At 42.2% G+C, this 17,289-nt stretch overlaps 2 protein-coding genes across 3 annotated transcripts in view; one reads left to right on the forward strand and one right to left on the reverse strand.

Annotated features, from left to right (window-relative positions):
• ANKRD40 (ankyrin repeat domain 40) lies at nucleotides 1–7,778 on the forward strand. The gene is made up of 5 exons (XM_026046838.1): nucleotides 1–152; nucleotides 1,666–1,814; nucleotides 2,809–3,252; nucleotides 3,866–4,047; nucleotides 5,680–7,778. The coding sequence occupies exons 1-5, from the start codon at nucleotides 1–3 to the stop codon at nucleotides 5,818–5,820; spliced, it is 1,068 nt and encodes a 355-aa protein (XP_025902623.1). The 3' UTR covers nucleotides 5,821–7,778.
• A 1,141-nt stretch (nucleotides 7,779–8,919) lies between these two features.
• The window catches only part of ABCC3 (ATP binding cassette subfamily C member 3), a 40,777-nt gene continuing 32,407 nt past the window's right edge, over nucleotides 8,920–17,289 (reverse strand). Inside the window, exons 20-31 of one of the 2 annotated variants that reach the window (XM_026046817.1) lie at nucleotides 16,750–16,855; nucleotides 15,934–16,087; nucleotides 15,075–15,282; nucleotides 14,264–14,574; nucleotides 13,313–13,512; nucleotides 13,056–13,182; nucleotides 12,712–12,813; nucleotides 11,569–11,715; nucleotides 10,507–10,665; nucleotides 10,149–10,315; nucleotides 9,691–9,885; nucleotides 8,920–9,200 (exon numbers count right to left, since the gene is read on the reverse strand). In XM_026046817.1, the coding sequence (XP_025902602.1) occupies nucleotides 9,092–9,200; nucleotides 9,691–9,885; nucleotides 10,149–10,315; nucleotides 10,507–10,665; nucleotides 11,569–11,715; nucleotides 12,712–12,813; nucleotides 13,056–13,182; nucleotides 13,313–13,512; nucleotides 14,264–14,574; nucleotides 15,075–15,282; nucleotides 15,934–16,087; nucleotides 16,750–16,855 (1,985 nt within the window). In that variant the 3' untranslated portion in view covers nucleotides 8,920–9,091. The remainder of the gene's footprint in view (nucleotides 9,201–9,690; nucleotides 9,886–10,148; nucleotides 10,316–10,506; nucleotides 10,666–11,568; nucleotides 11,716–12,711; nucleotides 12,814–13,055; nucleotides 13,183–13,312; nucleotides 13,513–14,263; nucleotides 14,575–15,074; nucleotides 15,283–15,933; nucleotides 16,088–16,749; nucleotides 16,856–17,289) is intronic. The other variant, XM_026046816.1, reaches the window with a different exon arrangement.

Raw genomic sequence — 17,289 nt, forward strand, 5'->3', positions numbered from 1 at the left:
ATGCGGGCGGCCCCGGCGCTGCCGGCCATGGCGGAGGAGCGGGAGCTGCAGGAGCGGCTGCGCGAGGCGGCGGCGCTCGGGGACGCCGACGAGGTGCGGCGGCTCGTGGAGCGCGGGGTGGACCTCAACTCCCAGAATGACATCAACGGCTGGTGAGCTCCCCCCTTGGCCTCGGCTCCTTCCCCGTTGCTGTATATCATTGCTATACATCGTTCCTATACATCGTTGCTATACATCATTGCTGTACATCATTGCTATACATCATTGATGTATATCCTTGATTCTTCCTACAGGGAGGGCTGGCAGCCTAAAGCAGCACCGTGAAGAGTCTATCACAGAAACAAACCCTGGCTTGCCCAGATACGTTAATTTATAACCAAGCTTATTTTGGGTTAACATTTAAATACGATTCTGAAACGACTTTTCGCTTTTTGGCAGGGAATGTGCAGGCTGTTTCAGTGTTATAGCCAGAATACCTTCAGTTTTGACATCTCATTCAAATACCACCTGGCAGCACTAAAACCAAGTTCTTATAGGCATTTATACAAGCGAAGCTATATATATATGTATATATTTATACACACACGCACGTGCACAGAATACACATGCACATTTTTACTGTTCGAAGCAGGAGCTGCAGGAAATGGCAGGTATTTTTGGAGCCTGTTTTTCATAATTCACTCTGCAGTTACCACACAGTACCGTGCTTGAGGTTTTTATTCAACATGTGAAGAATAAAAGCAGGAAAGAAGCTGTTACTCTGAAGATAAGAACTGTACTAGCAGTTTGCAGAAGCATCAAGCCTTGCAACTTTAGGTTCGATTTGTGAGTAAAAATCACAGGTTGTATTAACAACTCCAGAGAAGTGAGTCATAAGATAGTAAATTATGTTCAAGAGAAGCAGCAGCTTGCCATCCAAGTGAGCTTCTATCTAAAGCTAGCATTGATGGAAGAAGCAATAAAAAATACAATTATGGTCAGAAGTTATAACCTAGTCTTTTTTTACTATGGCAGTGAAAGCATCTTCATTGTTACTAAGGTTTGCTTGTAGACCTGAAATTGCTGGAATAGCCCTGAATTTTGCACATGGGTAGAGTCCTACTGAAGCTTTGAATAGCTCACAACATCTAATCCAACAGAGGCTCCTCATTTAAACTGTAAGAGGAAACATTGCCATCCTGCCAGTGCTGTGAGTAGCAAAGAACTAGAATATTTTACACATCATTTACTTTCAAAAGGTGCACATTGACTATTGATTAAAGTGGAAAAAAAGCACCCACATGAAGCACTATATTAGCTTACATACCCACAAAAGTATTTGAAGTATTATATGTTCTTTCAGCATTTTTAAGACATAAGCCTTCTTTTTTTGTTTATTTTCAGTAAAAAGTAATAGCTTAATACATGAAATAATTAAAAAGATCTCGAGAAAATACTGCTGTGGTAACTCAGTATCAAGAGCATTAGTGCAAAGGAAAAGCAGATCAGCAGGTGTCACCGCAGGCTCCGAAAATGGAGCAAATTTGAGGACCCCATAGCTATTAAAAACTATTTTTTTTAATGTTAGACATCAAGTTTTGTTCATCTCTACATGCAGTGAAAATAATTGAAATGAGTGAGCTGTAATTGTGTATTCCAAAGAGTGTTAACATTTTCTGTGTGCAGGACTTGCTTGCACTGGGCATGCAAAAGAAACCACGCTCAGGTGGTGTCCTACCTGCTGCATTCGGGGGCCGACAAGGAGATTCTCACGAGGAAAGGAGAGCGGCCTGTCCAGCTAACGTCCAAGAGGGAGATTCGGAAGATGCTGGGAGGTAAAGCTATTGCTCACGTGATATAAAATTTTTAAAAATTACAGTAAAAGACTGTTCAGTGCAATTATGCTCTGGTATTATTTTATATGCGATGACCCTGTGATTGTTTTTTTGCAAGACTTGATCCATGAAGTGTTTTATTTAGTGAGAAATCACAATATAGAAAAAAGAGTATTACCCAAATATCATAGTCCCATAATCAACCTTTTTTCCCTAAACTTGGAAAAAAATATGGAGAAGCTTTATTTTGAAAAAACACAGTATTAAACCAATCACAGACAGATGCAGCTTGATATTTTCAGAAGCAGCAAATGGAGGAAAATCTCTCAAATTTATATGAAGCTGCAGTATATGAGTAATACCTAATTTTCCTGGTGTTTTGTTGTGTTTAGACGCTGTATTGAGTGTCTGAAATGAGCATCCTAGAGCAGCGGCTTGATAAAGTACGATGGTAGAGCATTTTTGTCATGTCTTGTACCCGGTAAGAGTGGAGCAGGCTTTGCTGCTAGAGGTGAGAGGCAGGTTGAAATATGGTAAAATAGCCTCTTTCTTCCCTTTTAGATTCTCTTGCCTGTTTTATTTCCACTGATTCATAATGTTTCAGTACTCCCAGAACTGTGTTCTTTTCCCTTTATCGCCTGCCTTAATATCGACCAACATTATTACCATTTGTTTTTCATTGCCTTGTACCTCATGAAAATGGTAGCATTACACAGCCAGAGACTGTGGCACAAAATCCTGGCTACAGATTGAAGAGAAATGGATATTTACCATCCCCAGAATCATCTGAATCAAACTCTGGTTTTGTTTACCATATTGCAACACCCAAGCACAGTTGTGCGCTATAGAGCTACTTGATTCACCCTATGATGCTTATACCCTCCATCCCCCCCCAAAACATAAGCTACCCAATGCAATAGCTGTATTATTTTCTGTAAAGCCAATCTTGGAGAATATTGTTGCCTTTTTTTTTTTTTTATCATTTGTTTTACAGTGGAAGATGATGAACTCCCAGACTCAACGAAAGATTCAGCTTTGCCAATCATCCCGAATTACCTGGCTAACCCACCCTTCCCCTATGTTTATAACACCATGAGCGACAGTATTGCAGGCGCCTCGGAGAACGGAATCATCTCACCCTCAGAGCTGCCAGACAGCGACTCCTCTTCCTCCTTTCCTCCTTTACTCCAAAACGCTGCCCCGGAGGTGGTTGGCAGCAGGTCGCCGCTGCCTGGCGGCTGCACCGCACCTCCGTGCCCCAAACCCGTCAGTCAGAATGGCCCGATGTACCAGGCACCTGCCTCTTGGAGCAGAAGTTCCCCTTCTCCCGTTGGATCGAAGCCTGTGGTCCCTCCGCAGCAGAATGGCTGCTGTCCTGGGCCCCTGCCCACATTTCAGCCCGTCTTCTTCACGGGGGCTTTCCCACTTAGTATGCAAGGTAAAGGTAAAACTCACTATCCTCAGAACTTCTGTCATCTTGGATGGGGAAAACAGACTATAGTCACTGTTATATTTATCTTCTAGAGGTCCTCTAGGTCCTAATACCTCAGGTATTAGGCATATATACTCAGGTCCTAATACCTCCTGGTATTAGAATATTAGTGAAAACATTTTCTATTGGTCTCGAATGCTATAAAACCACGGGTGATCAAATTCTCTAAATAGTATGCTTCAAGTACACTTAGTGTTCACACATACACAAACGTGTTCAAATACACTTTTGTATTTGAAGTATACTATTTGTTTTATTCATTTTATACTGTTAATAGTGGACCTCAGGTAAAGAATATAAATCTCTTCCAAAGATTCATATATAAAAACACACACTGAATTAGAGTAGGGATGACTTTTTCATGTGTGTTAAAAGTGAGTCGAATGAAAAACTCAGTCATGTGTGTCCAGGTTGAATTACTCTCTGAGGATTCTTGTATTGTTACAAATGATACAAAGAACATTAATAGGAAGCAGAAATACTCTGAAATTATTCTGAAGATATTATTTTCAGTGCTTTTAGACATCTGCATATTATGTACTTTTTTTATTTCTAACAGAACTGGTGCTTAAAGTTAGAATTCAAAACCCTAGCCTTAGAGAAAACGACTTCATTGAAATTGAACTGGACAGACAAGAACTGACCTATAAGGAACTGCTCCGAGTGAGTTGCTGTGAGCTGGGTGTTAACCCTGAACACGTGGAGAAGATCAGGAAATTGCCAAATACAGTGCTAAGAAAGGTAAGAGCTCATTTTTTTTTTTTTTTTTACATCTAGCAACTTTTAAAAGAGATTTGTAGTTTACTGTTAAAGGGGAATACTTTGGTGCTCAATCACCAGATTCTCAGGCCACCCAAAAAGTGACAATATTAGTTTTTTAGTAATGCTCACTGTCTTAGAGAAATGCTGAAGGGGAGTCATGCAGTTAGCTGGACCCACCAGTGTATTTTTCATTTGAGGTTGAGACATGCATGACCCCGTGCACTCAATACTATATTGTGCTTTTTTTTTAATGTTTCAGATTCCTTGAGGATAGGTAATGTTCTGGCCCCACTTCTGTAACACTTGACTGCAATGTTTACAGAAACTGTTCATTAACTAGTCACTTTTTTTTTTTTTTAAGCCTCATTCATATTCTAACTGTGCCATGATTAGTCACTGGGAATTGGGGCCACTGCGCAGTCCCTGAGGAAATCCTTAGACTCCTAACACTTAAGGTTTTTCTTCCATATAAAAAAAGTTTCTCGTGCATCTCCTTTCATAAGCATTTGGCTTCAAGGCCAATTTATATGTGGTTCTGTATTACACTGTGAAATTCAGTGCAGTGCATACCATTGTGATCTGTCATCGATGTTTAATAGGCTTACAGGATTCAAGTGAGCCTTTCTAGTTCAGTAAGGACTACATGCAGTTCTTTTAAAAGCAGCTTGACTCTAAGAAACAGTTTCAAAAATATTCCTAATAAAAGTCTGCCAAGGTAAGTGTCTTTTCAGGGCAGTGACATTTCCCTGTGCAGCATCCAGACCCGCTGACCTGTTTTACTGAGGCACCACTGACCTCTTTCACTCCCAAATCCCTCCCGAGCCCTGTTGGCGTCAGATGGTGGAGCTAATCTGATTAGTACTAAGTTAATAGACGTCTCTGTGCTGCATCTTCATTGAATATATGAAGACTTACTCTTTGTTAGTCAAGAAGTGCAAGAAAATAAGCAGTTCTGTATCTGGCCAACTTACCGAGCAGTTGCTCAAAGCCCTCTTTATCTCCAGCTCTTAATTACTTCAGATTCTCTTGGTAGGATTGTGTGACCCTTAGTAACCCCTGAGATGACACAGAATTTATTCTACTTAATGCTGCAGAGGGGCTCGAGCTTGAGCCCCCACTGTGGGAGGGATTCTCCACTCTCCAGCTCAAGGTTGGTGTTTAGGGGCTGCTCTAGAGGAAGGTGTGTGTGCAGGGCCTTCTTGAGGCGAGGCCAAGAATCAATTCTTTTTAAAATGACCTTTTTATGACCTTTTAAAAATTAGCAACAGAGAGGAAAAGAAAAAAAAAAGAAAAGAATAGGGGCTCAGAAGAGTGTATACTCATGGATTATCTGAAGGGGATGCAGTAGATTTTTACTAGCCTCACTCCACAAATCATTTGTACTCCCTGTCAAGGACTGCATTCCTTCTAAAAATAGACTTAAGTGACTAGCTGAATAAGATGCCCAAATAAATAATATGCAGCAGGATGTCTGCTTCCCAGTTTACTATAAAGAATTGTCATGTATATGCAATGCATAATGTGTGTTAGTGTCAGCCTGTTACTTCAATTTGCCTCTGCAAAATCGAACATATCTTTTATCACCTAACAACTTACTGTATTTATTTAAAGGACAAAGATGTTGCAAGGCTGCAGGATTTCCAAGAACTGGAGCTCGTTCTAACAGTAAGCGACAGAAACTTACTTTTCAGAGTTCCAAGTCTTTCTGAACGGAGTGGTTATAACAAGAAAGCATCCGAACTGACATACTAATTGCTTAAAGAAGAATAAAACACAATATTTGTATCTCTCATTTTAAAATGACGTATTTGAAACATTATCTATAAGGGCTAATGACGTGGAAAAGATCTATTTTGTTAACCTTGACAGAAACTGAAGATGTTATGCACAGTTACAGCCTGTATTTAATATAGGAGCAACTAGTCTGATATGAAAGTAGCTTATGCAAAGAAAGTACTGATAGAACAATCTGTTAATGCAGCACTCTCTTCCTTACAAAAAAGTAAACTTAAAATACTGTAGAGTTATAGAAGCTCTCAGGGAAAGGCTTATTTTCAACTGCTTTAATAATTTGCTATAACATAGCAGAGAAAACTCATGCTAAAGACTCTGCCACAAAACTCATTTAATATTTGTATTGACTCCATTTCTATTGACATGTTCACCTTTCAGCTCATGTATTTTACATCATCTCTTATGTAGTAGGAAAAAATACAGAAGGGTTTAAATCTGTGGAAGAAGCACAAAACTGTCTAGTTTTAATATTCCTAAGTGACTTATTACCTATGATTTCCTAATCCCTATTTACCTGTTTCCCTTTTTCTCAGGTGGAAAACAAAAAATTATCTAAAATATGCTCTCAACCAAAATCCTAAGTCCTTTTATTGTTGTCTGTCAGCATACAGTATTGACATGTGCAATTTAAAATACTATTTTTGTTACTGTATTGAAAACAGATTTCTCCAATGCTGCTTTAATTTCCCCTTTTATAGGACAAATATTATAAAGTTCAACATGTAGCGCTCCATTCCAGAGAAAAATCCAGTCTGGAAACTTCAAAATTTCCCGTGAAAAAAGAAAATGAGGGTTTTCTGGGCTGATATTAAAATGTTAATGTTTCTATGCAGTGTATTTCCTATTTTCCCCCTCCTGGTGACTTGCATTTACCTGTTATTTACTGAAAAGTCACTTTTCCTGTTCCTGTTCATAAAAAAAATCAAAATTAGACTACTTGGCTATGAAACCCAAGAATAAACAAATTGAAAATATTAATACAATATTAAGCTAGATTTTATTTCATGTTTTAGGATCTTAATATTTACAAAGTCAATAGCTTTTGAAGAAGTGATCTAGTCTGGTAACATAACTGTTTAAGTACATGCTATGAATCAGATAACTGAAGTCCTAGATGTAAGAGCCAAAAACATCTCGACCTGGACTGAGTTTCCCTCTATTTCTTTATCTCCCTTGCGCCCCTCTTCCCCTTTAGTTTCTTTGGAAACTACAGCAACCAAAGGACTTTTGTCTTCTTGTTGTCTAATGGTATTTACAGCCCATGGTAGCTGTATGTTTGTGGACTAGTCAATGAGATTTGCAGGAAACAGGGAGCCACCAAAACCAGCAGGGAACTGCACCTTAAACTCTTAGCCCTCTTCGAGCAGAAAATTAGACCTTCTTGGAACGGTGTTGGGTGTCCACCAGGGCCTTTTCTCCTTTCCTAGAGACTGCAGTAGGAGAAAACTGCTCCTTCCCCTGCAATCAGGAGAGTTACCTGCATTACAGCTAACATAAGAGGAACCCACGATTATCTATCCTCTCTTTCTCATGCAGCGAGGATTATTTATCCAGCTTCAGCAGGAGTGACTGAGTGCACAAGAGGGAGCCCTTTCCCAACCTGCCTTAGTCTGGTGCTTCCACGTTCACTGGGAAGCACAGATCCATGCAAGCACCCAGATTTCTTATGCAGCAATTAACCAGATCAAATTTCTGTCTCCTTATGATGAGTAAAAACCTTTCATCACAACCAAATACCCCTTTTCCGAAGTGTGAGAGGGCAAATGCAGTCGGAGTGGGTGGCAGTATCTATTTCTTATACCAAATTAGTGGTGGCATATTAACTGCAGAATAATGGAATAATAAGATTTCCTATTGCATTGTTCCTGGTATATGGAATAGGGATGGTTCAGGCTTCAGCTGGCTAAATGCCAGCTTAATCCATACAGATACCAAACTGTTATGGATTAAGCAGGCAGACCTACCAGAGAAAAGCTCAGCCCTTGGGCTGAGACACTTCCTTGACTGTTCTGCACAGATGCTGATGGCTATCTATGCATTCAGACAAATATTTTTATATATTATGCAGTTTATAAACAGAAGATACTATTAACCTTGCTAACTTGAATTAATCTGATGTGTGTAATCACTACATTACTGTGTTTGATCAGTAATTTGTAAGTAGGTGCATTGCTATGTGAACTGTTAGTCTCAAATGACTGCTTGGCTGCAGATTTTTGTTTCTATTTAAGTGTCATTTGTAAAACTTAATAAATGATTATTTTTGTCTTCTCAAAGTGTGTCAGAACTTTACTTAACGAAAAACACAGGAATGTTTTCTTCCCAGGTAGGTTCCCATAGCAGCTGGTGTAGGAACTTTGTCTGAGGTTATTGATAGCTTGGTTATCAATAGCAATAAGGTAGATAGTAATTTCTATAAAACAAGTCACATGTGATTTCAAGTGGGAAAGTACTGAATGAGGTGACAGTGGCATCTGCTCAGAGGCATGTTCAGCTCAAGTAGAGACTTGTTCATGGTGAATTCACACAGAAAACACAGTAAGAGGGTAACGTTTTTGTGCTGGACATGTATCTACAGGCTTATGCATAGTCTCCTAAGTTGGCAGCAATTGCATAGAGAGTGATTTAGATTAGGCTACCTCTATAGGTTTAGTTTTAACTAAGTTATTCACAAACACTCTGCTGAAGAGGAATGTAATGACCCTGAAGTTGCAAAGATCCTGGGGTAGCTCACAGCCTGCAAAGGTCAGCTTCAACTCCCACAACCTGGGGGAAAACTTCAAGAAACAGGTTAGAACCACTCAGAGGTGACACCTATTTCAGTTCTTCTCATCTTAGTTAATGCTAAACTGTGCCTGTCTTCCCACTTCAAAACTAAAGAAACCTTACATAGAAGACACACAAAACGGGTATGTTTTGTACCATTGCTATAATTTACCAATTATAAACCAGAATACAGTACATAGTGCCTTGTGATACATACATTTTCTTGGCAGAATGTTTGGCATTCTTTGGGGGAAAAGCACTTAATAAAATATGTATATAGAAAATATTTTAAAAATATAAAATTCACTTTCTGGTCCTTATGGTTGTAAATACTTTGTTCACGTATCAAAAGTTTAGTCTACTACAAAGAGTGTTTCGTAAATTACAGTACATTCACAAGTCACTTCTGTGGCAAGTCAGTAAAATATATATATTTAAAAAAAGTCACCAAGTGGTCTTCTTATCATGCTAGTCCAGCATCTTTGGCCATACTGTAGAAAATACCCTTTGATGCTATAAGGTTGGCAGGCGTATCGAATTCAGCGATGGCTCCTTTATCTAGGACAAGGACCCTGTGCAAAACAAAAAGTGGTGGTGAGGAGAAAGACATGTCAGAGAAATGTGGAAATTTCCTTGCAGGAAATATGGGGTCCTTTTCCAATCACAAAGCAAATTCTGTTCTAAGCTGTCCCTTGCCTTTGTTTTGCTCAGTTATTTTCAGCGGATGAAGTGCAAGAGGAGAGAGACGCTATTCCTGAAACGGAGCTTGAGTCACAAAGCTCCAGAACACCCAGAAAAATTAAACCGGTGAGACTGCGAGCTCTGCAATTGAAAATATAACATGGCAAAGCCAGGAGAAAAGAGCTTGCAAAATATTTTTAAATAACTTACCCAATAACAGCTGGGTAAAAATAATATTAATGCAACTGGGGAGCATCTCTTGTACAGCCCTGGTTAATGAACATAGAACCTGTGTCTTAAGCCAACAAAAGCAAAACCAGGTCTGGATAGTCTAGGATTATAGGGTGAGCCCATACACGTGCACCGCTGAGCCGGCTTTACCTCGTGTAATCCATAATTGTGTTCAGCCTGTGCGCTATGGTCAGCACCGTGCAGTCTTCAAACTGCGTCCTGATGGTCATCTGGATAAAATCATCCGTCTCCAGGTCGATGGCCGCCGTGGCTTCATCCAGGACCAGGACTCTGGTCTTGCGGAGCAGCGCCCGCGCTAGGCACACGAGCTGCCTCTGGCCCACGCTGCGGGCAGAGACGGGGCATTGAGCGGAGGCCCTACAGCCCTTGGGCCTCCACTGCTCAGAACCGCCCAGTTACCAAACAGAAGCAAACTGGTGCTTAGCAAACAGCCCAGTCTGTCACCCTGGAGCTAATTCCAGGCACTGCAGCACTACTGCATGAGCTTTAATGTATATATTCATTATACAGACTGCAGTGTTAGCCTGTACCCAACATTAGGGCTAAATGCAAGCTCGGTGTATATTGCTAAGCCCCAGACTCCTCACCTAAGATTTTCTCCTCCTTCTGAGCATTCATAGTCCAACGTGGAGGGCTGACTGCTGACAAACCTCTTCAAGTGAGACAGCTCAAGAGCTTTCCATATTTCTTCATCTGAGTACTTATTAAAGGGATCCAGGTTCATCCTCAGCGTTCCAGAAAAGAGAACAGGATCCTGGACAGGAAAACTTTGTTAGACAAGCACTTTAGTTGTCTTAAGTACAGATATTAAAATAAGAACTATTGCTTTAATGTGTCCACTGTACTGAAGATAGGCCACCTCCCAATCTTACCCACTGTGAAAATATGCTACACAGAGTGTTTGCTACTGGAGTTCCTTCATTCACTGTGATACACATAAGGTACCTGAGGAATAATTGTCAGCTTTGATCGAAGATCGTGGAGGCCAATGTCCGAAATTTTCACACCATCAATTTTAATTTCCCCTTTCACAGCTTCCAGGATCCTAAAGAGACAGAGGGTCATGGAGGACTTCCCTGCTCCAGTTCTGCCAACAATTCCGATCTACAAACGAATTACAGAATTAAGAACAAAACATATCATTAAGAAATAACCAACCAATCAAAAAAAAAAAAAAATCCTCCAAACTCAGGATTTCTCTGAGAGGTTTCGTGTAAGATCTGGCTCTAAAAAGAGATGTAGCCATCCTTCCCTACAAACCCGTATTGTATATTACATCGTATAGGTGTTGCCATTCCCATAATTTGAATGGCATTGCGTATAAATATACTTCTAGGCCCAGAGCCATGCTACATAATTTTGAGTGATTAACTGATGTATCCACATTAGGAGACCAATCAGCCAACAGCAAGAGATAAGGCTCTTTAGAGGGCAATTGAGACGTTGTGGTGAACGTGCCTCTCTCCCTTCCAGAAGGCAGTTCTCATCCTGTATGCGTAGCACAAGGATAATTATCTTCCCTTTTAATAACAGCTCTTAACTGGAGGACTTTTACAGGATAATTGTGCTGTTAACAGCACAAACACCCCAGCGCTTGCAACTGAGGCATGAAGAAGGGAATCTCCCACAAAGACAACTCCCTGGTTAAGGAAGCAGAGAATCCCACACCAAAAATTCCACAGGGAAAGCCAGAGGAAAACAAAAGCTGGAATCCCTTTTCCCCGCTGCGTAACTTCAGAAAAGCACCATTGCAATTGCTGTGGGGCCCAATGCCAACTTGCAAAGTCCAGATGGCATCAAGCAACTGGTTCTGCCATCTCCAGCCTGGAGGACATCAGCACAACTACACGTGGTTGCATTTGTGCCGCTCTGCTCAGTGCTGCTGCTTCCAGTGGCACCAAGGAGGTGTCACCACCGGGGCAGGTTTGCCTGTAGTCCCTGTCCTTCCACTCACCAGTTGTCATTGGAGCCCAAGAGCAAAGCCACGGAACGTGGCTGCCAACCCACCTTCTCGCCCCCGTGCACTTGGAGGTTTAGGTCTTGCAGCACCAGGTCCAGACCTTTCCGGTACCGCACCGAGTAATCCACAAACTCCAGCTCGCCCTTGGACGGCCAGTCTGCTGGGGGACGCTTGTCCTCGATCACCCACGGAGCCTGGGGGAAAAAAGAGTCGTCGGAAATGCCACACAGAGCCTCAAAAGAATCAATTCAAATTGGGTACAAACATTAACGTTACTAGAAATATAGCTGATAAATCTCAGTTATCGAACAAATTCATAAAAGGAGGAAAAAGCAGATTGTTAAACATGACACATTTTGATTTTCTTTCGTGAAGTTTACAGGAAAAAAGAATCTCAGCACATAAGGCCAGATCCTCAACTGATATAAATCAGCATTTTTTCATTAACTGTAACAGAACAGTGCCTGTTCCATGGCAGCTCAAGCTCTGGCTTGTAACACGTATCGTGCATCTTGTCTGGTTTCCTTTGCTCTTGTAGATCAAACACTTGATCTCCAGAACACTGCTGGTCTCCTTGCATTGCCCCATTTCTCCCCCATTTCCCTACTGTTAGTCTCCTGTGCAAGAGGACTAGGAAAAGCCAACATGTCCTCAGAGCAGCAGATTTTCCAGCACAGCTCTATCTGCTGCATTAAAATGTATTTGGCAGCAAAGGAAGACACATGGATGACTTTTCTGGATGAGACAGCGCAGCGTTCCTGGAGATGCTCTTCTCTCCTGGGAGCCAAGGACTAAGCTGATTAAACAGAAACACTGTTGAAGATGTGTGCACAGCTTGATAAGGGAACTGCAGCTGTGCACAGCACCATCCACGCAGCCCGGGCTGTGCATCAGACACGCTTGATGCACGTCGTGGGCAACATCACGGCGCCGAGACCCATCTCTGTCATGCTACAAGCACTCACGCGAGCAGAAAACGAGATGCTGAGCCGATATGGCCTGACAGCAGTAATATTTTGGAGCTGTGATAGCACAGATTGCAGTTTAGTACGTGACATTTGTTTAGGTTAGATGGTTGCATTCTCAGAGCGGGAGCTGCCTCTCAAGTGTCTAAAGAAAGACAACGTGAATATGCATGTGAAAATTACGCCCTGCTTGCTGGTGACCAAGCTTCACGCTTGGCAGCTGACCTCTGTTTCGGTTTCTGAGTATTCTTTTATTCTTTCCACAGCCACAATGTTGGTCTCAAGTTCAGAAGTCATACGGACCATCCAGTTGAGAGACATCGTCACCTGGAGAAGACACAGAACAAAATATTGCCCTTAGAGAAACAAGAAATTAAAAAAAATAGTGTGGGGGGCAGCAAATTGAAGGGACTACTGCAGTATATTAGGAGAGAGAATTCATATTGAAACTACAAATGGAATAATTATCTTTGTACTGACACTGATAAGGATCCTGGGACAAGAGGTCTATGGACCCTGAGGTAAAGAAGCATATGCCTCTCTGTAAAGCTGACAGCTAAAACACATACCTGCAACGCGTACGATACCGACAGTCCTACTAGGCCAGCATTGAGGCTGTTTTTACCAATCACAGCAAAGAGGGCAGCAAAAAGGACAACACAATTCCCCACAAATTCAACCCGAATGCCCAGCCACCTGGTCAAAACAAAAACAAACAAAAATAAACAAACAAATAAAAAAAAGCAGATATAAGCACAGTGGTAAATGGCTGTTGCAAACGAAAGCATATCTAAGTGGAAACACAAAAGTTTTAGGCTGTTTTTACCTGTTTGATACAATGCCAGGATAGTAACTCTTCTGATTCTCGTCCACTTTCAGATCACTGATGCCTACAAAGGCCTTCTCTCTGCCGTAGGCTCTGATGACGCTGGCCCCAGTGATGGTTTCTGAGAAGTGTGAGTAGATGGGAGATCTGCTCACGGACTCCAGGCGCTTGAGCTGGCGGGAGGTGGCCACGTAGAACCGCTGCCATGAAAGACACGCGGAAAAGACGGATGAGCAACGGGAATATTTCCTTCTTCCAATGAACGCTGAAGTCATTTTTAGATTAAGGGGCCAAAAGAGACTGCTGCCAATGCACTTTGACCCTTCAAAATATTCTCTGTCAGGAAGGATTCCAAAGGAGGTTATCTTTGTTTCTTTTCAAAATAGAGTATTTGGGCAAGTGCAATTTGTGTAGACGGCAAACTGAATTCACCTACAGTCCTTTACATTTAGATAACAATGAATGCATTTGGAGCAACCTCAAGCTCATTTTCCAAGAAAATGAAATGACTCTCTATCTCCATTAACAGGTCTCAATTTACATAAGTTTTCTTTGCTTAAAAGTCAATAAAATTGACGCTAGTTATTTTCAATATTTTAAGTCCTCTCCACTGCAAAAACTTGTCAGTATGTCAAATACAGACACACTTTGCATATTTAAATGCACTACAGTTCTATCTCTAGCAGTGGGCTTTTTTACTATTACATAAAATCAAAAAAAAAATAGGCTTATTTATTTCATTACCACATATTGTAGCACATTTCTCCAAGCAAAGTAAATGCTTTGTTTAAATAAGCAGGTATTTCAGGTATTTCAGGTTTAAATAAGCAGGTTTAAATATTTCAGGTATTTCAAATTGCCCTCAGATTTTATGTTTTTTCCCCTTGAAAAGCAAAAAGAAAACAGTGGTGTAACACTGACTGCACCAGCGATCATCAGTTTTCCAGTTACCTGAACAAAGAAGTAGAGAATTGCAAGGGGAACTATAACCACAGCGAAGAGGGGAGTACTTGCGATAATCACAATCATCGTCGATAAAGAGGTGAAGAACGTTCCCAGGAACATCAAGATGGTTGGTGGGATCACTTCGTCGATCACATAGATGTCCTTGGAGAAGCGGTTGATGATGCGCCCAGTCGGAGTGGTGTCGTAGAACGACTGGGGAGTGTGAAACTTGTTCTCCAGGAGGCCAGCGTGGAGCGCCCGGGCTGCCTTAATGCCTCCCATTGCCAGGGTGAAAGAGGAGATGAACACCAAGGTGCCTACCAGGCGAAGAGGAGACATGGTAAGCAGCGAGTGAGGAAAATGAGGCTTGCTGGTGTTGGACTTTCAGCACTTTCCACCACGATCAATCCTTTCTTTTCTTTACCATATCCTTGCCCACCCATCTCCTACCATGCCCAGTACTACCATGGCATGGTGGTCATTGCTGCCTCTACCATACAGGAATAATTCCTGTGGGATTTCACCACGCTGTACACAGGAGCCTGATGCTCATCTTCCCTCTGCTTCCTGCAAGCCTCCACCAAGACCTACTGCTGCAACTCGACTCCAACCCAGCTGCCTTTTCTGCACCCAGGTTTTCACGTTTTCATTCCAACGTGCATCTCAAGTTCCCTTCCCACCTATTGCCATCCACCGCCTCCTTGCTTAGCAATAGGATTTTTGAGGTCGCTTGGAGCCAACAGCAACTACTGCCACAGTTTTCCTGACAAATTCCTCCTTCTGAACATTAAGACATTATTGTTTTAGCCCATGTTACCTTGCAAGAGGCCCAAGGCAGCGTAGACTCCGATTCGCTTGGTTGTGTTGAGCTGCGTGCCGTTTACCACTGGCTCGTTGGTCCAGTCACTGAGCCACACGTTGGCCCCAATAGCAGCAGCATTTTGGCCGCAGTAGAGGAAACATATAACTAAAGATATGACAGGGCTCACCGCCTTCATGTACTGCCAGAACACCGCCAGCTTTACCTGCAAAGTCAAACACCACAGACGATCTGTACAACTTAATTATAAGGTAGAAGAGAACGAGAGAAAGACAAAAAGTCACCAGCAGAGGAGCTGCTAAACTCAAAAGCACCCGGGCTCTAATACAGCACAGAGAGCAGTTCACCTGCCCAAGCTCCACGGCTAGCAGATGACTTTCAAACAGCTTAGAAACTGTTCTGAATGCTCTGTTTTAATTCATTTTAATGAATTGTATTCTATTAGCTCTGTGGATTTTTGTTCTTTTGTTGTTTTGTTTTAAGACGGTGCCAGAGAAAAATAAAACAGGCCGATTAAATAAGAGCAAAGAGTCAATAACAGGGACTGAAGAGAGAAGTCAGGCAGTTCAGACCCAGAGTTAGTTGAACTGGCCTAATTAAGGGGGAGCTCTGGGACTGGCAGGGGCAGGGGGGATTTCTCCCCTCCGCCTCCTACATGTAGAGCCCTTGCCACGTGCAGAAATCCCTGCCAAAAGCCCAGACTTGAAGGATCAACAGCCACCAGATTAACAACTAAAACTCATAGTCATACTTTAAACCACACATTTCCCAGAACTGGCCTGAATGTCGAAATAAAAGCTATTTTTTTCAAAATGGATAAAAAAGTAAAAGTTAAAAAAAAAAAAAAAACCCATACCGTTCCTGTTTCAGAGCTTTCTGCCTGGATAAGTTTCTCATTGTGATTTTTTCTTGGCACTGGAGGCTCTGCTGGCTTCTTCTCGCAGACCCTTCGTCTCGTTGACATTTTGTTGGGACATTCTCCTCCCTCTGAAGATATTACGCTAAGTTGCCTGGTCAAAACAAGGGAGTCGTTAGGAGGAGGAGGGCACACCGGGAGCAGCACTGAGCTGCAGCCGGCTGGATTCGTTCCCAGTTCTTCTCATTTTCAGTGGCACTCAGATACAGCTGCTGGCAGCACCCTGGGGATCTGCAGCGATACCAGAAATGGCATTTTGAGCAATGGCCAGGGGAGATCCGGGCCCTTTGGTCCAGGCATTGCAGTCCCCATGGCAAGATGGGCCCTTCGGAGCTAATCCCCGAGTTTCTCAGTTCTCACACCAGCAACGTGTGAAGGGGGAAGGTCTGCAGTACCATTAAACACCATTTCCAAGATTCTCAGTGGAAATGCACAGTGCTGGTATTATTCATCACCTAACTGGTAGCAGCTCAGTGTTCCATGCATCAGTGTATATGGCAGTGCTAAAAAAGAACTACAAAGTTGTTTTAAGAATTGGTTCGCTTTGGATTAAAAGGAGGCTTGTGGCACCAGGTGCTTTATCTTTACCTGCTATTTTGTGTTTACTTTCCAAACAGCACTACAACAATTCACTTGCAAGGAGAAACCCCGAATGAGAGGCACACCGCGATAACGGACAGTGATGCTATTTGCTAATGTCCTTCAGATGTGTTTAACCCCAGGCAGACTCCAAACACAGCCAAGTTTCCTGTTTACCTAAGGAACTGTTTGCGGACCTCGTTTGTCACCGGTTCGTTATCTGCCAGGTCAGTGTGGATGCTGACGGTGTCCTCAGCCAGAAGCACCTCCTCTTCCTCCACTACTGCAAGACAAGATCATAGCTCAAGTTTCCTGCTGAATAGAGCACGAAGCACAGAAATAAACTGCTGGACAAAGCAAGAGAGCCATGGAGATGGATGTGACTGCAGGAAAACCATGATGCTATTCAACACTGGTAAGGCTTTCATGGCCAAAGTCACTGTCAATCACAGGAGCTCATGGCCTAGTGATAACTGTGATGCTTAATGTCTCCACCTTGGTTTGGTCACATCTCTGTGCAGCATTTTTCCTAACCAAATTGTATGGATCTTGTGGGGCAAGCTGGTGGCTGAAGCTATTTACATTGCATATCTCCAGGGTATCATTACCTTGTATATCTCTAGGTAAATTCAGACACCGAGTATACCTTAGGCATGATATTGGGATGGGGCATCTGTGTTAGGAACCACTGCAAGGACCTGCTGCAAGCCCTTACCA

The sequence above is a fragment of the Nothoprocta perdicaria genome, unplaced genomic scaffold (genome assembly GCF_003342845.1).
Source record: "Nothoprocta perdicaria isolate Ctin4 unplaced genomic scaffold, notPer1 scaffold_46, whole genome shotgun sequence".
Taxonomy (NCBI): domain Eukaryota; kingdom Metazoa; phylum Chordata; class Aves; order Tinamiformes; family Tinamidae; genus Nothoprocta; species Nothoprocta perdicaria.